Here is a 24,711-nt window from a genome sequence, read left to right on the forward strand (position 1 = left end):
AAAAAATTCTCAATCTCATCCTTTATAGATAACTAAGAGTTTGGTGCAAATTACAGAATTTTGTTGAATCCTATACTTGGCCTAAAGCTTGCTTTTAGGCCTGGCTAGTGTGGTTCATTGTTGAGCATTGACCTATGAACCAGGAGGTCACGGTTCAATTCCTGGTCCAAGCATATGCCCAGGTTGCAGGCTCAATCCCCAGTATAGGGTGTGCAGGAGGCAGCTGATCAGTGATTCTCTCTCATCACTGATGTTTCTATCTCTCTCTCCATCTCCCTTCCTCAGTGAAATCAATACAAATATTTTTAAAATAATACTTGCTTTTAATTTTTCACTTAATATTTTTGTTGACTGGTAATTTTTTAGATATACCATAATTATTTAATTGATTTTCCATTGATATACATCATTTTTTAAATCATTATTTGCTCTATTGAATAGATGCAACAGAGGAAACTAGTTATGGCTTTATAATTTATTTCTTTTCCTTATTAATGGACTCTTTTTTTAAATTTAGTTTATTGATTTTTTACAGAGAGGAAGGGAGAGGGATAGAGAGGTAGAAACATCAATGAGAGAGAAACATCAATAAGCTGCCTCCTGCACACCTCCTACTGGGTATGTGCCCACAACCAAGGTACATGCCCTTGACCGGAATCGAAGCTGGGACCTTTTACTCTGCAGGCCGACACTCTATCCGCTGAGCCAAACCAGTTAGGGCACTAAAGGATTTTTAAAGAAAATACAATTAAATACCAAACTTTATCTTGCTTGCTCTTCATTTTTTTTAGAGACTAGGGAATATCAAAAATTAGTGCTTTTGTAAGAAATATGACAATTTTTTGCTATTTACTATCATATCACTGCCTTAATCATTAAAAATATGTATATCACATTGTGTGTTGAACCTCTTAAAAAAAGATTTGGTATATTATGTGTTGTCAGAATCGGAAGATGAAGTAGAAGAGGAACAAGAAGAAAGGCAACCGTCTCCAGAACCTGTACAAGAAAATGCTAACAGTGGATACTATGAAGCTCACCCTGTGACGTAAGAATAGTGCTTGCAAAGTTAAATTTGTTCTATATTATAACGTCAGGTGGTTTTTGCTCCTAGATTGTTGGAAGTTTTTGATAAAGGTACCTATTAGGACAGTATTTGAGTACTTTGCAAGAAATTTGGAAATAATTGTTTTAATTAATTAAAAAATTGAACATGGTTTAGACCAAAACCATGATCACTTACTGATAATGCAGATCACTTAGAACAATACAGAGTGAGCATTTTTTTAATTTTATTTTTTTAGATTATTTTATTCTTTATTTTTTTTAAATTAAATCTTTATTGTTCAGATTATTACAGTTGTTCCTCTTTTTCCCCCCCATAGCTCCCCTCCACCTGGTTCCCACCCCACCCTCTGCCCTTACCCCCTCCCCCCCACTGTCCTCATCCATAGGTGAACGATTTTTGTCCCATCTCTTCCCGCACCCCCCACACCCCTTTCCCCCTGAGAATTGTCTGTCCACTCCCTTTCTAAGCCCCTGATTCTGTTATATTCACCAGTTTATTCTGTTCATCAGATTATTTATTCACTTGATTTTTAGATTTGCTTGTTGATAGGTATGTATTTGTTGTTAATAATTTTTAGCTTTACCTTTTTCTTCTTCCTCTTCTTAAAGGATACCTTTCAGCATTTCATATAATACTGGTTTGGTGGTGATGAACTCCTTTAGCTTTTTCTTATCTGTGAAGCTTTTTATCTGAACTTCAATTCTGAATGATAGTTTTGCTGGGTAAAGTAATCTTGGTTGTAGGTTCTTGCTATTCATCACTTTGAATATTTCTTGCCACTCCCTTCTGGCCTGCATAGTTTCTGTTGAGAAATCAGCTGACAGTCGTATGGGTACTCCCTTGTAGGTAACTGACTGTTTTTCTCTTGCTGCTTTTAAGATTCTCTCTTTGTCTTTTGCTCTTGGCATTTTAATGATGATGTGTCTTGGTGTGGCCCTCTTTGGATTCCTTTTGTTTGGGGTTCTCTGCGCTTCCTGGACTTGTAAGTCTATTTCTTTCACCAGGTAGGGTGCTGGGGTCCAACCCCAGCAGGTCCAGGGGTTCCCAAAGGTGTAGACGGAGTCAGCAAAGACTATCCACCCTCTTCCTATGGTGGAGTCCTATCCATCCCAAGAGTGGGGCTTACCTAGGGGTCCCTGTTCGGGCGCCAGATGCTGGGGTCCAACCCCAGCAGGTACAGGGGTCCCCAAAGGTGTGGACAGAGTCGGCGAAGAAGGAATGACACGGAGACAGCGTTCAGTTGATCAGCAGCCTAGCCAGGATCTCCAGCCAAGTTCTGGTCTGGATCTCCAGAGAGGTTCTGCTGTTTATTGTCTTGTTACATCCGTATTTATACCAGTTAATTTTAATCCTGTCAGTTTCTATTACAAAGGTTAGGGCGTTTCTTATCTCCATTCCAGGGAGTAAAGATGATGTAGCTTAAGCATGATTGTTTGTAGTTAAAGTGATTAACTACCCGCCTGGCACTTAGTTAAGGAGTTTCATCCCCTCCCTGACTTCAGGGAAAAATCCCTACCTGGGGAAACAACCTTTCTCAGAGAGGTGACCTTGGTTAAAACACACAGCGCTAAGGGGAGCAAACATATTAAGAACAGTATGCTATATACGCCAGGTCCCTTGAAACATATGCTGTGCAGATGTTTCTTTCCTGCAGCAACTGTGTCAAGCAGCAAGGATGGACCGGCTTCCGGCAGTAGGGGAAGTTTTCTGTCATTATTTCTTCAAATAGGTTTTCAATATCTTGCTCTCTCTCTTCTTCTGGCACCCCCATAATTCGGATGTTGGTACCCTTGAAGTTGTCCCAGAGGCTCCTTACGCTATCTTCATATTTTTGGATTCTTTCTTTTTGTTTGTTTTTCCGGTTGGGTGTTTTTTGCCTCTTCGTATTTCAAATCTTTGACTTGATTCTTGGGATCCTCTAGTCTGCTGTTGGATATCTATATATTATTCTTTATTTCAGTCAGTGTATGCTTAAGTTCTAGTTGGTCCTTTTTCCTATCCTTGAGGGTCTCACTAGATTTATGGAGGGTCTCCCTAAATTTATCAGCGGTTTCTAGAAGATTCTTGAGTAACCTTATAACCATGGTTTTGAACTCTATATCCAGTAGTTTGCTTTCCTTCATTTCCGTCATTTGTGACCTGTTTTTTTGTCTCCTCATTTTGGCTGCTTCCCTGTGTTAATAGAGTGGCTTTCTGTGGTAGGTGTCCTATAAGGCCCAGTGGCTCAGCCTCCCCAATTACCTGAGGTGGACTCTTGGTGCACCCCTTTGTGGGCTGTGTGCACAGTGTTGTTGTAGTTAAGCCTTGATTGTTGTAGGTATCACTGGGAGGAATTGACCTCCAGGCCAATTGGCTGTGAGAATCAGCTGTGTCTGCAGTGGGAGAACTTCTGTGCTAGAGACACCCTTCTGGGGCAAGACTTGCTTCAGTGGGGCTTTGGTGCTCACTGAGTCTGCCCCCTGAGTGTGTCCCTTTTGGATCTGAGGAGTTGTAATCTGGATGGTCCCACTCTGACCACTGGGTACACTGGCTCTTGAATCTCTAAGGAGGTGTTCTGCCTGAGGCTACCCAGCAGGATCTATGGAGAGATCTGCAGGTTCCTCTTCTTTGTTTGGGGTTTGGAGGTGCCCAGACGAGGCCCAGTTGTGAAGCAATGCAAGCTGCTGTGGGGCCTTGGGCCTTCTCTTGGAAGTTCTGGGTCTGTCTGGCCCAGCTGCAGTTTGTTAGGTAATTTTAGATTGCAGAGGGCCAGGTCATTCATATGCAAAAGCCTCTGCGCACAGCTTGGGTGGGGCGGGGTCTCAGGGAATCAACAGGGCGAAGCAAACAGCTATGGCTGATCCTCAGCCCTCCCCTAAGAGGCCCCAGTTCTCACTGTTCTGCTGTAATCGCTGCAGGCACCTCTGATAGAAAGCCACCTTTGAGTTCTTTCTGCTGCCAGACAGTCCAGTTTCTCCCCGTATGAGTCTGGGTCCCCAGAGACTCGCCCGGAACTGGAGTTCAGAGCATTCGGGAGCTTGTGTCTCCCTCCCGATTAAAAAAGAAAACCGCGTCCTCAGTTGCCAGCCCTTTATGCGTGTGCCTCCGTACCTCTGCACTTTACTTCCAAACCTCCTTTGAGTCTCTGTGCTTTTCTCTTTCCTTCTAGTTGTAGAATTTCCACTCAGCCAGCCTTTCTGTGGTTCTGGATGATGTCTGTTTTGTCTTTTCGTTGTATTTTTTTTAATTTTTTAATTTCTTTTTTATTGTTTTATTGCTTAAAGTATTACAGAGAGTATTATATATGTCTCCTTTTCTTTTCTCCCCTTGACCCTCCCCTAGCTTCCCATGCCCCCAGTGTCTTGTGTCCATTGGTTATTCTTGTATGCATGCATACAAGTCCTTCAGTTGATCTCTTACCCACCCCCCCCCCCACAACCCTCTCCAGCCTTCTCGCTGTAGTTTGATTGTCTGTTCGATGTTGCTCTGCCTCTGTATCTATTTTTTTTTCATCAGTTTATAATGGTCTCAATTATCCATAAATGACTGAGATAATGTGGTATTTTTCTTTCATTGACTGGCTTATTTCACTTAGCATAATGCTCTCCAGTTCCATCCATTTAGTTGTATTTTTGAAGTGGTTGTGGGAGGCAGCAATTTCCAGTGTTTACCTATGCCACCATCTTAGTTCTCTTATTCTTTATCTGTTTGTTTTTCAACATCATTTTTTTTAATTCTCACTTAAGGGTATTTTTCTATTGATTTTTAGAGAGAGTGGGAGAGAGAGAGGAAAAGACAGAAATATCAGTGTGAGAGAAACATCGATTGGTTGCCTCCTACACTTGCCCTGGAGCCCACAACCAAGGTACATGCCCTTGACCGGAATCGAACCTGGGACCCTTCAGTCCGCAGGCTGACGCTCTATCCACTGAGCAAAACTGGCTAGGGCATGAGCATTTAATTTTATAAATAGGGGGTTTATTTCTAGTTGATACTAAAGTAAACATTTATAGTAATCCAGTTTTAAATCAGTGAAGTTGAGAAATGTTGCTTGAGAGCATTATTCCCTTCTGCCTTCTAGTTCTTACTGGACTTTTGCCCATTAGATTAGAGAGATACTGAATTTTATCTTATTTGAATTGATCATTTTACTCATACTGAAAAGGAAATAAAATATATTATTGTAGTAATGGCATAGAGGAGCCTTTGGAAGAATCCTCTCATGAACCTGAACCTGAGCCAGAATCTGAAACAAAGACTGAAGAGCTGAAGTTGTCAGTGGAAGAGAAGAAGTTGGAAGAATTAGAGGAGAAGTCTACTTCTCCTCCTCCTGCAGAACCTGTGTCTCTGCCACAAGAACCACCGAAGGTTAGATCAAAGGAACTCTTTATAACATCACACTTTTATATTTGATACCATTAATGAAGCATGACCTTTGTTCTATTATGTTAATTTGTTTCATATAGTAAACTATACTTTTTTGTGCATATGAAAGAAACTGGGTTTTTTGGTAATCCTGAGAAAATCTCATTGTTTTTTTCCCCTCAAAAAATACCCCTCAGAGTGAAGTTGAAGATTAACCTTTGTCTCTGCAATGTTTAGTACCTTACATAAAATTATTTGGGTCCATGCATAAAACTGAGAGTTGCTCTTCCATTCTGTACTAATAAATCCTCTACACACCAGATGCAAGGAGTCTTAACAATTTCCCAACTTAAATAAGTTGGCCTATTAAAAGAAGAGATACCTCTTATTTCTGGCTTAATGGGAACAGTTTCCTTACTACACTAATTAAACTGCCTTGGAAATATGAGTGACACCCGTAATGTATCATTTAAGCCTACCTATACATCTTTTATCTTTCTGTAAAAGTAGAAGGTTAAAGTATATTTGGGTAGTGAGAGGAGATTCCTTGTTCAATTTGTGAATGTTTGTTAAAGTTTCCAGCTAATACTTTCTTCTTTCCTATCCTTCCCCTCTTAACACCATCACACACCCCATTTTTCTCTAAAAGGGGAAAGAAGTTGATTCTATTAGGCTCTTTTTTTTCTAGCATGTATTAGTGGTTTTGTGCCACTTGCTCATCTACTTAGGGCATATAGGAACTTGCTTGTGGATTTATTTAGTAGTTCAGAAAAAACATCAAATAATCTTGCATAATGAGATTATGAAAGCTGGCACATAGACTGGCATGTGTGTGTGTGCCTTTCTTTTAGGAGTCTTCCAATATAGAACAGTAGTTTAGAAGTGAAAAGAAAATATATATTTGGAAGTTTCCCTATAGGAATGTTGGTGGTTTTCCATGATTAGTAGTCTAGGTTTGTTGCATTTCCTGCAGGCTTTCTCCTGGGCTTCAGTGACCAGTAAAAACCTGCCTCCTAGTGGTACTGTTTCTTCCTCTGGAATTCCACCCCATGTTAAAGCACCAGTCTCACAGGTAACCAATCTGTGAACACATTGGATTGTATCCTTGTTACATTGCCAATTGCTTATCTTTTTAATACTTTTTAAAATGAGTCAATCAGAAATTATGGATTAAATATACCAAAAAAATTGTATTAAATGTCAGTGCACCCACTTTAAATGCCAAATCTCCATTCATCATCTGCATAGGTGGTATTTGGGGTTTGGGTGTGTGAAATGCAGATTAAGTTGGTTTTACATACATTAATTATATTGTCATTTAAAAGGCTTCTATAAAATAACCGAAATTACTCCTTTTTAAAAAGTTTTAAATTTTATTTAAAACACATTTTAAGGAAGAAATTTGGAAAGGCACAAAGTAGTATGGCATTATAAAGAATCACTGTTTTAAAAAAATAAAATACTTTAAAAATTATACTGCCTAAGTTCTTCGTCTGTAAGTGGTTCACACCGTTTAATCGAAGCCTGTACCAACTTATGACTGTAGTGTTCACCTTAACCAATCATTCCAGTATTCTGCTTTTTGTTTGCGGTCATCATACACATTTCAGAGCTTTCAAAACATTGAAAATAGGTGTACTTTAGAATTAACTAAATTTAAATTAAATTTATAAGCACAGTTTAAAAGAATGTCTAATTCTTTTACCTACATTTTGACTTAAACTTCATTCCACTAGAAAATTTACATTTGAAATTGTTAGTGAACATACAATTGTTTGTGTACACCTCTTAATATGCTCTAAATAGTGAATCTTTGTGGTTTCAAAAAGCTAGTAATATGAGTCAGTCTTTCTGGTGTTGGTACACATAATCAGGTACAATGCATGGCCTCATAATAACCTTTTTTTCCCCCTCAATTAGATATTCAGGAAGTGTTGAGTAGTTAGTTACCTCAGATCACGAATCAGGATTCTCCCTTAAAGAAAATTAATTTACCAAGTATTGATTGTACTTTTCAACCCATCTGAAGACCTGATAAGTGACTTTTGGATATGCTTTGAAATGCTTGATTTATCAGATTTGCATTTGGAATCCTTTGGATTGCTACTTCATTTCAGAGAGTTGGCTACATTTTTTTTTTTTTTAATTACTGCTAGTTAAAAGTTAAAATAGCTTATCCTCATTATACCAGGCATTGTCAAAACATATTATATTCATTCTCATCTAATCCTCATAACCACTTTGTGAGGGTGGTTACTATTATTATTCCTGTTTCCCACTTAATTAAATTGAGTAGTACTTGAGAAAGGTATATAAATAGTAGGGCTGGACTTTGAATTCATGCAGTTGGATGCCATGAGCACCAGAGTCCATACGCAAACTTATTTAGATTTCTTTAGACCTTTGGAGGGGAATGTATCTCTATTTACATTTAAGAAGAGTACTAACTATATTTAAGGCATGTCTAAATTGTATTTCCCAACCTATACCCTTATTAAAACAAAATATTTATAATTTAAACTTTAAAACAAATTTCTGATCTCTTTAAGCTATATTTAGAATGAATTCATGATTTTCCCCTTGATTTAATAAACCTTTCAATTTTATTTTGTTACTTTGGTGTGATATTTATTTCCTTAACAGTTTTAGCATAGGTAATTAATAAAATAATTAAATGTAGTTCTAGGGTATTATTAGTAGGCATTAATTTCTTGGTAAAAAGATCTTGACTGGAAATTGATTATTTTATCTAAATAGCTTATGTTAATTTGAAGGATGTGTTTATTAGTTGCGGTTTTTATTTGCTGTTATTGACTTGATTTGATGGTTTCATTTTATCTCATTTCGTTTTACTTTCATTTGTGGGGTTTGTCATGTGAGCACACTTTCTTGTTACGTGGAAATAATTTTAAGGCCCTCAGATAAAATAGTATGTGGCATGTTAGCCATTTTATCTAGTTAGAATAAGTAGTTTTAATCATAAACTTGAGCCTAAAGTATTATAACTGCACAGCTGGCTTAGTTAAAATATTAATCAATTATTGAAAAGAATTTTGTTAGATTTTTAATCTGATTTTCCTTGCATTGGTATTATGAGATATATACTAAAAGGTTGCTAAATTAATTTATTTGTAAGATGTTGAAAATTATTTAAATAATTGTTACTTTGAAGCCCTTAGGATAATGGAAGAACTTTTCTGTTTTGCTACTTTTGGTTTTATTTTGGTAATCTGTTTTGAAAACGATTTGAATCAGTCAGGTTGCCTCAAATTCTTTGATAACATTTGAATTGAATGAGTCTTAGCTTTTTCTGATATTTTTAAATTAATATGTTCATTTGCTATTTTTATGAATTTGTAAAACACACTAGCTTCATCAAAATTTTGTTAGAGTACATCTATTCTTTAATTCTGTTTTACAACCTAATATTCAAGTTAAGTTGCACTTTAGGCCCCCTTAAGTTGAAATTTCTAGGTAACTGCCTTTTTCAGGCATCACTTTATGGGTCCAAATATCTTCTAGTGTTCAGTTCCAACTAGAGATAGTAATGGTCTCAGGGCTGTAACTTGGGTCAGGCATAGAACATTCTTCTACATATTTGGGTTAGAGAACTAACTAAATGTGATTTAATTTTAAGTGAATTAATAGTTACTAAACATCGATGTCTAGCAGCATTGTTTTGGTTCTTTGGGTGGTGTAGAAATGAGATATGGTCCTTGTAGGAATAAATACATATAAATAACTGAAAAAATCTGGAGTTAAAAAATTTTTTAACTAGCAAAATTCTAGATCATGGGAAACAATCTTGTTGGAGGAAATGAAAACCTACATGGAAGAAAATAGAATTTGGGAAGAGTCAGGCAAATTTGTTAAAAACTGTTAGGAATTACAGTGGTTATAGTGGGTGAAGGCATTTACAGAAATAAATTGTCATTGGTGAAGGAAGCATAACTTTTTGTATCAAAATATATCCTTGTAAAAAAATGTCCTTGCAAATTATAATACTTCAGTTATATATAAATGATGAGTTTGAGCCACTGCTGGGACTGAGGTCCTTAGAGATGATCAACCATAAAGACAGCACTGAAATTACTAGCTTCCCGACTTGACAACATGTTCTTCATATACTGCTGAGTGTTTTCAGCATCCTTTGAAGGTCCATATATTTTATCTCTTCCTTGTACTACAAATATTTGGGCAGTAGATAACCTGAAGAAGTTGGGAATACTGAACATGCCATTATATTAAAAGAAAATGTGATAGATGTGGATGTTATTTTGTTTTTAAAATAGTTGAATTGTATGTGTTTAATTCAGCAGTTAGCAGAAACTTTTGGAAGGCATCTTAAATGTCCCATTACCTCCCTCCCCCAATTATCTCTCAAGAAACAGTTAAGGAAAATTGTTGGGGTCAGTCCTTAAATAAATGCACACCTTTCTCATAAGGAAGAGCAATAGAAAGTTAAAAGACTTCTTTGACTATTTGAGATACTATATACATGTTTCTATCTTGTTTTCTTACGTGCATTTTGACTTAAAAGTAGTATTTTTAGGTACTAGAATAAGCTAAGTTGTATATTTTGATCTATCAAAATATTGATTTTCAAGGTTTATTTATAGGGTGAGGTTTAGAGGATATTGCTGAGCACTTACATTTGAAGGGCAGCAAGCTAGATAATTAGAAAGTATGTGCCAGATATTCTTGTCTTCCTGAAATAAAGATGACTCTTGTGTGTGTGTGTTTACATGGAGTGGCTGGTTCATCTTGCATTTCTGTGATTTTTATGCTTTCTCAGTGTGGATGTAACTTTTAAAATATGGTTGTAAAAAATAGCTTATTGTGAGTTATATGGCCTTGAGTGGGAAAACAAAGCCTACCCTACAGTCCTAGATTGGTACAGAATATTTTTATAAAATTATTTTTCATGTATAATTAGACACTATGTTAAAAACATTCTAAACTTAAAATTACCATTATGCCTGTTAGTGACTTTTGGTAGTTGCTTTTGTTGGTTTTTTCTATGGAATGTGTTTCTTTTCTTTATAATGTGTGTTTTCCCTTGCATTTTATAATGTGTTTTTTTCCCTTGTATTTTAGCCGAGAGTTGAAGCTAAACCAGAAGTTCAGTCTCAGCCACCTCGTGTGCGTGAACAACGACCTAGAGAACGACCTGGTTTTCCTCCTAGAGGACCAAGACCAGGTGAGTCAGTCCCTCCTCTAACTGTTAGAATTTTGTGTTTAGTACTTGAAAAGTTGGAAAATACTGAAAACTTGAAAACTCTCTGTGTGTGTGTTTTTTGTTTTTACAGAAACAAGATCTATGTTGTTTCAATACAGATAGTGTTTTATACCCAAATTCTTTTCTTTCATTTTCAAAATGCTTAAAGGTTTAAATAACCTGCTAAAATTCAGTCTGGTACAAAACAACTAACTTTTAGGGGAGGATTAGTTGTCATGCCATAGAGACATGTATTTTGAAGATAGTTATTAATAATAATTTTGAGCCAAGTATTTGGTTATTGTCACTGGTTCTAAGAATTCAAAACCGAGCTGCCAATAACCTACTTTCTTACTTAGCACTCTTATCTCTTCACAGATAAACAAATAAGCACACCCTGATTCTTCTTATTTTGATTGTCTTAGGTTTTAAGTAAGTTGCCATGATTTTTGACTTGTTTCCATTTTTAGCTAATACATATAGCACCTCTATTTGAATAATATAAGTATGTTTAGATTGCTTTTGGGAGGAGGTGGGAGATAGTATACATCAAATTTAGAATGTGTAATTTTTTCCACAAAAGTAAAATATAAGTGATGTGTTATTAAACCAGAAGTCATGGAAGCTAGGGTTTATCCTAGCTTTGCCACTGATTGAGTTTATGATCTTAGGTGATACCCCCTTAAATTATGAGATTATCTTATACCATTCAGTTATACAAATTTTTCTTGTGCAATGCCTTTCTTATATGCCTGTGTTTTTTGTGTTACTGGAAGGATCAAATACAATTTATATATATATGTGTATTAATGTATATGAACACCCTAACATACATAATATATACATGAAGTATTACTATTAAATTTACTGATTTGGCTATAATTTCATACTACCAAAGATTAAGTAATTTGTGTATTTCAAAATACTAAACACATGTTTAGTACAAATATATCTCACTATATGAAATCTATTTGGTTCCTTGGGTAATGGCAAGAGTTTAAGGAGGGAAACTTGAACTACTAACATTTGCCTTTCATATAATCAATCAGATGAGTAGATCTAGAAGGGACTTGTGCAATCTAGTCAGTACCCTCACTTTACACTTCATTATCACATTTCCTTATTAACCTACTAATAATAGGCACTTTCATCTCTGTTCAAGGAACTCTCACTATCTTATTAAACTAAACCAGGAATATTGATATTAAGTGATTTTTATATTCATTGCTTTGAACTAATTTTTAGAAGATGTTGTGAACTTTATATCTGCTCTATTCTTTTCTCAGGCAGAGGAGATATAGAACAGAATGAATCTGACAACCGTAGAATAATTCGCTATCCAGACAGTCATCAACTTTTTGTTGGCAACTTGCCACATGATATTGATGAAAATGAACTGAAAGAGTTCTTCATGAGTAAGTGGTTTATTTTATTTTGTTTTATCTTAAAATTAAACAGGAGAAAAACAGAGCTTTTTCCATAGTAATTAGAATATCTCCAGGTACTAACCACTTATCAGAAGAGAGTAGATGGCTATCTCAGATGTTTCTCAGTGATTGTACTTAGTGTGGACTGGCCTGGTTCTCTGTAGGTGAGACGAAGGAGCAGGATGAATCAGTGTTAAATTTGGAGGTGGGATGAATTTAGCAAATAAAAATCAGAAATAGAAAATAGCATTGTCTTTCTAAAATCATGTAGATAACTCTCCTTTTGAAATGTCTAATAAAGATGCTGAAGGGTTACAAAACAAATAGTCCAGCTACTTGTTGGTGTCTTAGATGAATGACCTATATGAGTGAATATGTACCTTAATTGTTGTTGGATATAGCCACTTGCAACTTTTATTTTGAGATGGATCAAGGAGATTAAGGTTATTCATCTTGAACAATTGAGGCCACAAAGTATTCTGTTAAAATATTTAACCCTTGGTGCCCTGGTTAGTTTGGCTCATTGGATAGAGCATTGGCCCATGAACCGAAGAGCCCCAGGTTCAATTCTAGTGAAGGGCATGTACAGTGGGGCCTTGACTTACGAGTTTAATTCGTTCCGTGACGGAGCTCGTAACTCAAATTACTCGTATGTCAAATCTTAAAGTGAATGAGTGAGACACGTGATGCTGGGCTGATGTTGTGGTGTTCACTGCGCCAACTAGCGGTGGGGTATCTGAAGCTGGCTTGTAACCCAAATTTTAGCTCGCAACTCAAAGCAAAAAATCGGCCGAGAGACGGCTCATATCTCGAAAAACTCGTTAGTCGGGACACTCATAAGTCAAGGCCCCACTGTACCTCGGTTGCAGGCTCCGCCCAGGCCCAAGCCCTGGTCAGGGCATGTACAGGAGGCAACCAATTGATGTGTTTCTCTCACATCAATATCTTTCTCTGTCTTTCCCTCTCTCTCCCACTCTCTCTAAAAATCAATGGAAAAATATCCTCGGGTGAGGATTAAAAATAATAATAAATAAAAATAAAAATATTAATGTGAACTTACCATTAAAAAAAATTTTAACCCTTGGTGCAATGTATGTTTGTTTTCACAGGTTTTGGGAATGTTGTGGAACTTCGCATCAATACCAAGGGTGTTGGCGGAAAGCTTCCAAATTTTGGTTTTGTGGTTTTTGATGACTCTGAACCAGTTCAGAGAATCTTAATTGCAAAAGTAAGTGACCTAAAGGGCATAATTCAAGACTTTATTATTCCTGTTGTATATAACATTAATCTGGTGCATTTTTAAACCATAGAGAATCTTTTTTAATGTTAAAACTAAGAATTGTTCATTATGAAATGGTTTATGCCAGTGGTTCTCAACCTTCCTAATGCCGCGACCCTTTAATACAGTTCCTCATGTTGTGGTGACCCCCAACCATAAAATTATTTTCGTTGCTAGTTCATAACTGTAATTTTACTACTGTTATGAAGTGTAACGTAAATATCTGATAATGCTATATGTGTTTTCCGATGGTCGCGACCCACAGGTTGAGAACTGCTGGTTTATGCAAAGAATAGAGAATTGTTAGTTTTAAAGTCTGAGGTGTGGGTCATTTTAAATTTGTTTCTTAGGATTTTCTTATTTACATATACAAAGAAATACTTACTATTACTGTCTAACCTGCCCATGTAAATCTTTTTGTTCCCTTTTAAAGCCAATTATGTTTCGAGGGGAAGTGCGTTTAAATGTGGAAGAGAAAAAAACAAGAGCTGCAAGAGAGCGAGAAACCAGAGGTGGTGGTGATGATCGCAGGGATATTAGGCGCAATGATCGAGGTCCTGGTGGTCCACGTGGAATAGTGAGTGGTGGAATGATGCGTGACCGGGATGGAAGAGGACCTCCTCCAAGAGGTGGCATGGCACAGAAACTTGGCTCTGGAAGAGGAACCGGGCAGATGGAAGGCCGCTTCACAGGACAGCGTCGCTGAAGCCCCACTGTTGGCAAAGTCTTGGCAGTGGTACATTATTCATCGTGTTTGCATTCTTGTTAATTTTTTTTTTTGGCTTTGGAATGTGACACAGCCTTTTTGATCATTTCTTTGATGTGAAAAGCATCTTTTGGTTATGAGTTAAATTGAGGTGGACATTATTTCCCCAATTTCACAACAGGATTCACATTGTTAATTTATAAATCTAGACTTGGAGAATTGAGGACTGAGGAATGACCATATCTTAAACTATCTACAACAAAATGAACTTTTTAAGAGGACATGCCCAACTGAATTCAGGTCCTTTGAGTAAAAAAAAAAAAATCCTCTGCTGCACATTTTGTTTTAAGTGTTACTGTTTCTGCCTATTAATCTTGGAAACACAAATAGTGCAATTGGAGAATCTTGCCTTTTTTCTTGGCTCCCCCAAAATACAAACCAACAGAAACTTTTTATGCACTCATCAAAATGCACTAATGGGTACTCTGAACTCATTAACATTGACATCTGCAACAGGAGGCAACAGGGGAGAAAAATCTTTCATCCTTTTTTCCAGTAGAAAATAGTTTGTGAAATGATGAGGGCATTTTATCTGCTTGCTGTGACCAGCGTGTGTACACATAAACCTTAACAAGACTACAAGTATATTCCAGAAGGAAATTATTTACTTTGAACTAAATAACAAAAATCAGAACTTCAAATGCTATGGTCTTGAATACTAGACCAGATTTAGTAGCTCCATATCTAAGATTTTTCTACCTGCCCCTCTTCAGTACAGGGATGGCTGGCTGCTCAACACACTCCTCCTCCCCTTTTTCCTTTAAGCTGTGTACAGTGAAAATTGTCTTTACTGTATTTTTGTTCTCTGGTAATGTAATAAGCATGATGGTGCCTTCTATTAATACATCATTCCAGTCTTGCTGGTAATTTTGTACAGTATAGTGTATGAATTGCTGTGCTGCAAAGCCAAACAGCTGCAAAATGTTGAAAAATCATTGAAGTGTATAAAAATTGCAGTATCTTTAAAATTAGTAAAATTGACTAGCATATTATTTACCTTGTTCTTTAGTTAACAACTTTGTGTTCTCTGTGGGAGGGAGTCTTGTGTGTTTGGGAGGGAGAGGGAAGGAGGAAGTCGGTTATTTAAGTCTCTTGTTGACTTTTCTCTTAGCATGAATGTGAATGATGAAGCAGATCACTTGAGAGGTGCTTGGAAAAGTCAATCAACTTGATGTACATTTTTAGTGACATTTTAAAAGCAGACAGATTCCATAAATGGCAAGTAAACCTGAAGTGAGGATACTGCAATTTTCAGAGAAAAGAACAGCAGCTCTTAAGTGTTTGCATTTTCTATTTGGGGGGGCAGGGAACTGTCATTCATTTTGCACAATTCTTGAACTGATGTCAGCACCCAAGTGGCTCTGAATTTAAGTCTGGGACGACATCTTTTATTTTTACATGAATCTCTAAACAATTCTGTGAGCAGAGTTTGTAGCTGCTGGATTATTGTCTGTCTCTTTAGCAAGTTCCAGTAAACCACAAGTATGGCAAAGGATGATCAATTTTATGCTTGAAGCATTTGGTACATATCAGTTTCTGATGTTTCAAGCTAGGAGTGGGGTAAATAAGTGTGACCACTTAAAGCTGCTTGTTAGCATGGAAGACTTCTCCATTCTATCTTGGTAAAAACAGAAATGCACTTGACATAGTAGCAAACGGATTTTGAATTATGAAAACTTTGTTATTTAGTAAATTAGCAAATGATGCACATATTTTGTTTTTCATGTACTGGGTAATATAAGTAAAATTAAATCTGTCCCTTTTTTTCCTTTGAATGAGGTCTTCCATGTTTGAGGAAAGTCTTGCACTATTGCATACGTTTTGGGGACACAGATATCTTAATAGTTGCCATTTTGGGGGGCTTAAGGATTTTTCTTTTTTCTGCTTAAAACAGTTTTTACACTTTCTGATGTATAGTACTTGAAGTTCTTACCAGAAAATGAATTTTGAGTTTTGAAGCCTTTATTCAAACTACTTTTAAATGAGTGGTTTATTGTCAGTGTTTTTCTATAGCATATTTTTCCTTTACTCATTTCTTTCTTCCCATTTTATATATGTGAAATTTCTAATCCAGGATATTGCCCTTCCACTCATGAAAACTGTTCTGGCACCAAAAGTAATGGCAAATGTTAAGTGTAATAGAAAATTAGAGCAAAGAGCCATTCAGCTTCAGTCTTTACGTACCATGAATAAATCATTAAAACATCACATGGAGAAGTTTACATGGTGATTGTTCACCTGCAGTACTGTGGACTTTTAACATTTTGTCCCCTTTTCAGTGAACCAGAGTAAAAATATTCATCTACCATAACTGTTATTTGCTGATTTTTTTTTTTTTTTGGATGGTAATATTCTATCCTTGTGACACTATTGCAACCAAATTGGCTTTACCATCTCGGCTTTAGTAGGTATAGAAGACAATGGATTACCATCTTTATTGCTGTAATGTGTTAAACATTATATGCTAGTAGAATCTAGTTTAATTGTTTCAGGTGGAAAGTATTCTTTTGGTTTCCATTTTGAATGTGTTTGGACTAAACAAACAATAAACTACTGATGTCTGCAGCGTTTATCTATGTCCCTAATTTAATCTATAGGTTTGTGTTCCAAAATGTTTTCTCCCAATTGCATTTCACACATCTTAAGTAAAAATGAGCTGTTCTAAAACCAACTGCTTACTATTTTTATATTTTTCCTTAACAGTTGTTAAGAGATCTATCCCAGTTCAGCCAATTTATAAGTTAAAGGATTTTAGAATAATAAATAGTAAGGAAGGTGAAGAATTATCTAAATCAAACTACTAATTTCTTTTTTTTTTAATCTTGGGCTATCCAAAGGATTGCTACCTCACATCTCGGACAGGAGAAAAGGGATGGGAATATTGAGGCTATCTAAAGCAGAATTCCTCAAACTTTTTAAAAGGGGCCAGTTCACTGTCCCTCAGACATTCCACACAGGCGCACTGCGGGCCCGGGATGAGTCGGCTGCTAAGCAGGACAGGTAGCGGCGGCAAAAACACCCGGCGGGCCGGATAAATGTTTTCGGTGGGCCGCATGTGGCCCGTGGGCCGTAGTTTGAGGACCCCTGACTAAAGTTATGGACAGGACCCAATTCAGAAATTGAAACAAATGTGTCAAACTCTAAAAGAATATTAAAGGAGGAATAATCATTTAATCATTTATGAGTCCTAAAGCATACATAATTTTGGAATTTGAGACTTTTTCTTCATTAAAAGGGATGGTATAATTGAATTGTTCCTAATATAGTCAATGAAGATTCCTTAATCAGACTTCGCAAGTTTGTACTGGAGAGAAACCAAAAGAACCATTATTTAAAATACTCTTAAGGAAGTCAGACAAGACTTTTATAAATATATTAAACTCACTTTCCATGTTAATTATTATGTAACTAGAGGCCCCTCGGCCTGGCCTGTGCCCTCTCAAAATCCGGGATCCCTTGGGGGGGATGTCGGAGGCCCAGTGCATGGATTCAGCCTGATCTTCACAGGCCAGGCCAAGTGACCCCACTGGTGCACAGACCTGTGCACTGGGCCTCTAGTATGCATATAAAATCTTTGGTTAATCTCTTCCCACCCTTCCTCCTCCTCCCTTCTGAGATTTATCAGTCTGTTCCATGTTTCCAGCCTGTGCGTTGAGCCTCTGCCCCCTGGTGGTCAGTGCATGTCATAGCTAATGGTTGAATGGTCATTTAGGCTTTTATATATATACTAGAGGCCCAGTGCACAAAATTCATGCACTTGGGGGTCTCTCAGCCCAGCCTGTGCCCTCTCACAGTCGGAGCCGTGGGGGATATCCAACTGATGGGGAGCAGGCCCAAGCCGGCAGTTGGACATCCCCTGTGGGGGTCCTTAGCACTGCCACAGAGGTGGGAGAGGCTCCTGCCACCGCCACTGCGCTTGCCAGCCATGATCCCAGCTCAGGGCTTCTGACTGAGCAGCATTCCCCCTGTGGGAGCATACTGACCACCAGGGGGCAGTTCCTGCATTGAGCGTCTGCCCCCTGGTGGTCAGTGCGTGTCATAGCAACTGGTTGTTCCACCGTTTGGTTGATTTGCATATTAGCCTTTTATTATATAGGATAGATGATGTGCCTAATTTCATGGCTCTGGAAAAAGCATTTTTTAGAAGGGATAAAATACATATGCCACTATTAACACCTTTCGTACCGCATAGAAATCTCTAAGACATACGCCAGGGACTGCACGTTTTCGGGCAAACTGCACATTATTTAAATCATAATGCACTTTAGGTGTCGTTTTTCAATAATTATAACATTTTTATTTACAAAAACAAAGTTCCTAGTACTTTTTTAACGTATGGTACTGCTTAAAACATTTTACTCTATAAAGAGGGACCAAACAAAATTTACATAAGTATCTAAATTCGCTCCTTTTTCCATGGGCGTGAAAAACGAGAACACTCGTGAGCGGTCCTTAACGGCGCGCGAAACACAAGAAAACTCCTGAGCGGTATGAAAGGTGTTAAAACAACCAAATTAATTTGAAGTAGCAAATTATCATTTGGTCCAGGAAACTTCATATGAAACAGGATATTTGACTGTTTTAGCCACTTAAGGTGTTTCATTTCAATTGTGCTATATAACATAGTGTTTGTAGCAAGTGAACGAAAATTTAGTGGCTAGATGTTAGTGCTGTTCCTTTAAATTATGAAAAGTTGCTCATCATAATTTATATTTTAACTACAGATGAATAAAGACCATTGACTTTCTTTTCATTCTGTGTTCATAAGTATTAGTTTTCTAATTATTTAGTAGTAGACTATTTTGATCAATTTGATGCCAAAATTCTAAATTTAAAATTACTGGATAAGTGAACAATCTATTAACATCATGAAAGAAATTTCCCTTTGTGATAGATTTCTGTTGGTTGCACAAAGAGTAATTGTTTAAAATCATTTGTACCATTGAGTTAATTCCTAAGTAATAAAATTTTGGGGTATTTTGAACAAATAGAGACTTAAATCTGCTTTTTTAGCATATAGCTTATGTTTAACATGTTTCAGAATTAATGAGGAATAGTCAATTTTTAAAATTATTTTTTAATTGATTTCAGAGAGGAAGGGAGAGGGAAGGTAGAGGGGGGACAGAGAGAGAAACATCAGTGATGAGAGAGAATCATTGATCGGCTACCTTTTACAAGTGCCCCACTGGGGATCGAGCCCGTAAGCATGGCATGTGCCCTGACCAGAATTAAACTGTGAGCTAGTTCATAGGTCGACACTCAACCACTGAGCCCTGAGGCTGGGCAGAAATAGTCAATTTTTAGCACTATCAAATAAATACTGGGCAAAAATACCATAAATGCAGGTTTAGAATTAAGAAATCATAAAGACTACTACCTTAGTATTAATTACCAAATTAACTGTTCTCTTTGATCTCTTAAAGTTTTGACATAGCTGGCTGCCTACTTGGAATGCTTTCAATTTTGTGAAATTAATATTTTAACTGCGTCTGTTTTCTTATCCCATAATAATTTCTGCTCCTCGATCCCTTTGGTGCTCAATCTCTTTCCCCATGAACTTTCTCTGGGTGGTTTCATTTTGCCTAGGTACTATCTTACCTTCAATATGTTGTTTATTCAGTAGATTTCAAACAATATAATGGTTTAAGAGGAGGGCTTAGGCAGCAGTTGCCAACCTTGCGGACCTCACGGATCACCAGTGGTCTGTGTACCATCGGTTGGTGACCGCTGGCTTAGAAGATAGCCTGGGCTTGAATGACAAGTCCACCCATTCAATGGTTAGCCTTTTTCTTTGTTTCTGTTTCCTCATTTGTAAAATGAGGTAGGTGGTTGTGAGGATTTAGTGCATCCTATCTAATAAAAGAGAAAAATGGTAATTGGTGTACGACGATACCCTTTTCATTGGCTAATCAGGGCTATATGCAAATTAACTGCCAACTATGATTGGCAGTTAACTGCCAACTATGATTGGCAGTTAACTGCCAACTATGATTGGCAGTTAACTGCCAACTAAGATTCGCAGTTAACTGCCAACAAGATGGCGGTTAATTTGCATATGTAGGCACAATGCAGGGAGGCGAAAGGGAAAGCAGGAAGAAGCCCCCTGCCACTGACAGTGATCGGAAACCCAGGGGGGAGCTAAGAGCTGGGGGGCAGGGCAAAGGTGGCCCTGGGGCCGCCTTTGCCCTGCCCCCCAGCCATGATCGGAGAATCAGGCGCCTTTGCCGCCCTGGCCAGTGATAGCAGGAAGTAGGGGTGGAGCCAGCGATGGGAGCTGGGCACGGTCGAAGCTGGCAGTCCCAGGAGCTAGGGGTCCCTTGCCTGGGCCTAAAGCGGAGCCCACGATCGCGGGGCCGCTGCAGCTGCGGGTCCCCGCTGCCCGAGCTGGACGCCTAGGCCAGAGGCGTTAGGTCTGGGCAGGGGCGGAGCCTGCAACCGCAGGGAGCTGGGGGTCCCCTGCCCAGGCCTGACACCTCTGCCGAAGGCCTCAGTCCTGGTCAAGGGGCCAATCCGGTGATTGGTGATCGGAGGGTGATGAGGGTCAACTCCTCTGGCCGAGGCATCAGGCCTGGGCGGGGGGCTGAGCCGGGGATTGGGGGGATATGATGGTCCCCTTGCCCAGGCCTGAAGCCTGGGTCAGAGGCATCAGGCTTGGGCGGGGGGTGGAGCAAGCGATCAGAGGGAGATGGGGGTCCCCTGTCCAGGCATGATTCCTGGGCCAGAGGCCTCAGGCCTGGGCGGGGGCCAGAGCCAGTGATCGGGGGGAGATGGGGGTCCCCTGTCCAAGCCTGACACCTCTGGCGGAGGCGTCAGGCCTGGGCAAGGGGCCGATCAGGCGATCGGAGGGTGATGGGGGTCTACGCCTCTGGCCGAGGCATCAGGCCTGGGCAAGGGGCCGATCCTGCGATTGGAGGGTGATGGGGGTCAACGCCTGAGGGCTCCCAGTATGTGAGAGGGGGCAGGCTGGGCTGAGGGACTCTCCCCTCCCCACACACACCCAGTGCACGAATTTCGTGCACCGGGCCCCTAGTTAATATATAAAGCACCTAAAATAATGCAGTGGTGGGCCTTTAGCAAGTGTAAGTTGTTACTATTTATTTCTTATTTGTTTAAGTTTAACTTTTAAAAATATGTTTTTATTGATTTCAGAGATTGGAAAGGAGAGGGGGAGAGAGGTAGAAACGTCAATGATGAGAGAATCATGGGTCAGCTGCCTCCTGCATGCCCCCTAACTGGGAATTGAGCTTGTATCCTGGGCATGTGCCCTGACTGGGAATTTGTGACCTACTGGTTCATGTGTTGATACTCAACCATTGAGCATCACCAGCCACATCGGCTGGGCAAGTTGTTACTACAGTGGGGCCTTGACTTACGAGTTTAATTCATTCCGTGACGGAGCTTGTAACTCAAATTACTCATATGTCAAATCTTAAAGTGAATGAGTGAGACACGTGATGCTGGGCTAAACCATTTAACTTTTTATTGTTAATTGAGTGCCTCTGTGTGCCAGGCATTGTTGATGTTGAGCATACATGAGTGAATAAGTCCATTGGTCTCCCTGAGCTTATTTGATAATGAAGAAAAGTAGTTGTAAAAAAGAGAATCTATACTAATAAAAGGAGAATATGCTAATTAGACCAGGAAACTTTCCAGACAAAGACATGGTGGCAGGGCTGAGGCAGAGTCGGTTAGGGGTGATCAGGCCAGGAGGGGAGGACAGTTGTGGGTGATCAGGTCGGTGGGGGGGAGTGGAGGGGGACAGTTGTGGGCGAGCAGGCCGGCAGGCAGAGTGGTTAGGGGTGATCAGGCAGGCAGGCAGGTGAGCGGTTAGGAGCCAGCGGTCCCGGATTGGGAAGGGATGTCTGACTGCTGGTTTAGTATATAAAAAAGGCTAAGCAACGGGCCAACCGGCCGGGAGGTATGATGCACACTGACCACCAGGGGGTAGACAACGCAGGAGCTGCTAAGCGACAGCAACTTTGCAGAGTGCCCTCTCACTCCAAAACCCTTGGAGATGTCAGACCACTGTTTTCTGCCTGATCCCTGCAGGCCAGGCCGAGGGACCCCCACCTGCTGGAGGGACTCCACTCACTCTGCAGATGCCTTTCGAGCCCTGGCACTGCCCCAAGTGCTACTGGCCGAGGAGGGACTGCGGGAGGTTGGCTCCAAGGTGTGTCCAGCCCTCCTTGCCCAGTCCCGCACCGCCCACCACCTTCTAATGAATTTCAAGGTGCACAAATCCATCCACTGGGCCTCTAGTTAAGATAATGAAAAGCAATTGAGTGGCGGAATTAGGTCATAATGACTTTTGGGAACTATTTCAGTGAAGTGATAAGCTGTTCCTCAGTCACCCATTCTAGAGTTGAAATGGAACTTAGGAGCACTGTAGTCAGAAGAACCAGCTAATGTAAAACAACCTGTAAAATAAGAAAACCTTGGAAGTGAATGGTAAGAAGCTGGGGTAGATGGAGTTGGCTCAGAGGGTGGCAAAATGATAAGAGGTGGGGTAGGAGAGATAGGAACTACATGTAATCTGCCACGATAAGGAGTTAATTTGGATTTTCTTCTAATTGCAATAGGAAACCATTAAAGAGAATTAAGCATGGCAGTGATATCCTTATAGAAGATAGGATAAATATAGAAGCAGGAAAATTGATAAGACTGTTGCAATAGTTTAAAACTTGGAGAGAAATAGGTTTAGCTTATTTTTTGGCAGCTGGATGTAAGATATCTTAAAAGGAATTGAGAATGATTCAATTTCTGGATAGCATAAAGTCAGAAATCAATGAAAAGCAGACACTTCTACTTGAAAATAGTGTAACCAATAAAATAGTTACTTGTTTTTATCTCTAAAATGAATTTTCTACAATATTTGAGGATATACTATGAATCACTGCTGGTAGCTTTACATCTGATTTAACATTTAGGCTAGGTAAGTATAGTTACCTAGGTTACCGCCAAAAAGATAGGCTCAGAAAGGATAAGTCACACTAGTATGAAATTATTTGGAATACTGGATTAGCAAAAAGTGTCAATCTGCTTTCAAGGATGAGTTATTTAAAGTTCAGAAATTTAAACTTTAAGTGCAATGCATTTTTATCATGACTTTATTTTAGAAAATTATAAAATTATAGCCTCCTGCATTAGCAGGACTAAAATTAAGGAACCCTTAATCAGGTATAATATTCAGAAAGCACAATGTTAAGGAATGAGACAGAGTAGAGACTTGGAACAGAAATCAAATAGCTGTTAAGTACTGTGAGTCTCTGAATTTAGGGGGAAATATATGTATTAGGGGCCCAGTGCACAAATTCATGCACCTTGAAAGGAACTGTGGGCTATGAGGCTGTGGTGGGCACAGTGGCAGGGTCTCAGCCCATCCTCCGTGCCCCTGCCTGGCCCCTCCTGCCACGGCCCCCAGTCACCTTTCTGCTGGCAGCCCCATTCCCACTGCCACTGCTCCCATGTGCTGATGGCACAGAGCGATTGGGGCTGGCGCTGTCAGTGGGTGCAAGAGGCAGCTGCTGCCCCAATCACCCCTCAGGAGCATGGGGAGGTGGAGAAGCCCTCAGGCGGCGATCAGGCCCAGCGTGGGCAGCAGGTGTGAGCAGTGGCTCTGGTGCCAGCAGCAGGTGTGAGCACCCATGGGGCTGCAGTGCGCCAGAGCAAAGAATTTTCAGTAACCACCAGAGGCTTGGCCCGATGACAGTGACCAGTGCCCCCCCTTGGTCTGGCGCCCCTGCTCACCTGCTCCACCATCCTGCTGTGGCCAATATCCACCATGTTCTGCGTTGTCTCCTGCTGCCCTCGCCTGCTATGTTTCGTGCGTACGCGCCCCCTGCTGGTGAGCACATGTCATAGCAACTGGTTGTTCAATTGTTCCACTGTTTGGTCTACTTGCATATTAGGGTTTTATATATATAGATGTGTGTTTTCTTTGGTTGTCAAATGATCTTTAATTGAAACATTTTTTTGAACACATAAATATTTTAATAATTTTCACCATCAATCTTTAATGGAATAATGTCACTAAATATACCTCATTAGTGAAACATTTTCCTTTGTGGTTCTTAACTAGCCCAGCATCCCACTGCACCACTGCTAATGTTATCTATATGATGTCATGAGGGTGGCAGCCATCAACATTGCAACCCCCAGGATCTTTTTAATGGTTTCAGAGAGTTTTCTAGCTAAAAATCAGTGCTGCATCTGTCAGGCAATATTAATAATCTCATCAAAAGTGATTATTTCCACTGTGTTTAATGAATTTTTGCTTCTTTCTGTCTCAGCAATTCTTTGAGGGCTTTCATGATCAGGGCAGAGGCAGAGGCACTACCTCAATCTGGGTCTGTCATTCTGAATGTTCAGAGTTACTATAATCCCCAGATCCTTCCAAGCACCAGTTGCTTCGTTGATGTCAAAGCCAACCTTTTTTGGAGACAGGCCCAGGGGACCAATCTTGGGGGTCAGGGCAGACACAGCACAGACTTCCCCACCGGTGCACCTCGGGTATAGGACTTTGATCTCTTTGGGGCAGAACTTTGGCTGCATCATGGAAGTAGCTGGTGTCAGATGAACACGGATTTGGTACGACCGAAGAAAGTTGCA

General features: G+C 39.4%; 1 protein-coding gene and 1 pseudogene across 4 annotated transcripts in view; one reads left to right on the forward strand and one right to left on the reverse strand.

Annotated features, from left to right (window-relative positions):
• Positions 1–16,673, forward strand: part of G3BP2 (G3BP stress granule assembly factor 2) — a 38,091-nt gene extending 21,418 nt beyond the window's left edge. Inside the window, exons 6-12 of one of the 4 annotated variants that reach the window (XM_059668295.1) lie at positions 946–1,048; positions 5,236–5,416; positions 6,387–6,485; positions 10,511–10,613; positions 11,918–12,046; positions 13,168–13,286; positions 13,771–16,673. In XM_059668295.1, coding sequence (XP_059524278.1) covers positions 946–1,048; positions 5,236–5,416; positions 6,387–6,485; positions 10,511–10,613; positions 11,918–12,046; positions 13,168–13,286; positions 13,771–14,043 — 1,007 coding nt within the window. In that variant the 3' untranslated portion in view covers positions 14,044–16,673. The remainder of the gene's footprint in view (positions 1–945; positions 1,049–5,235; positions 5,417–6,386; positions 6,486–10,510; positions 10,614–11,917; positions 12,047–13,167; positions 13,287–13,770) is intronic. The other 3 variants (XM_059668306.1, XM_059668302.1, XM_059668312.1) reach the window with 3 other exon arrangements.
• A 7,500-nt stretch (positions 16,674–24,173) lies between these two features.
• LOC132217911 (large ribosomal subunit protein uL11-like) lies at positions 24,174–24,657 on the reverse strand (annotated as a pseudogene).
• Between the last annotated feature and the right edge of the window lie 54 nt (positions 24,658–24,711).

This window comes from Myotis daubentonii, chromosome 1, assembly GCF_963259705.1.
Source record: "Myotis daubentonii chromosome 1, mMyoDau2.1, whole genome shotgun sequence".
Taxonomy (NCBI): domain Eukaryota; kingdom Metazoa; phylum Chordata; class Mammalia; order Chiroptera; family Vespertilionidae; genus Myotis; species Myotis daubentonii.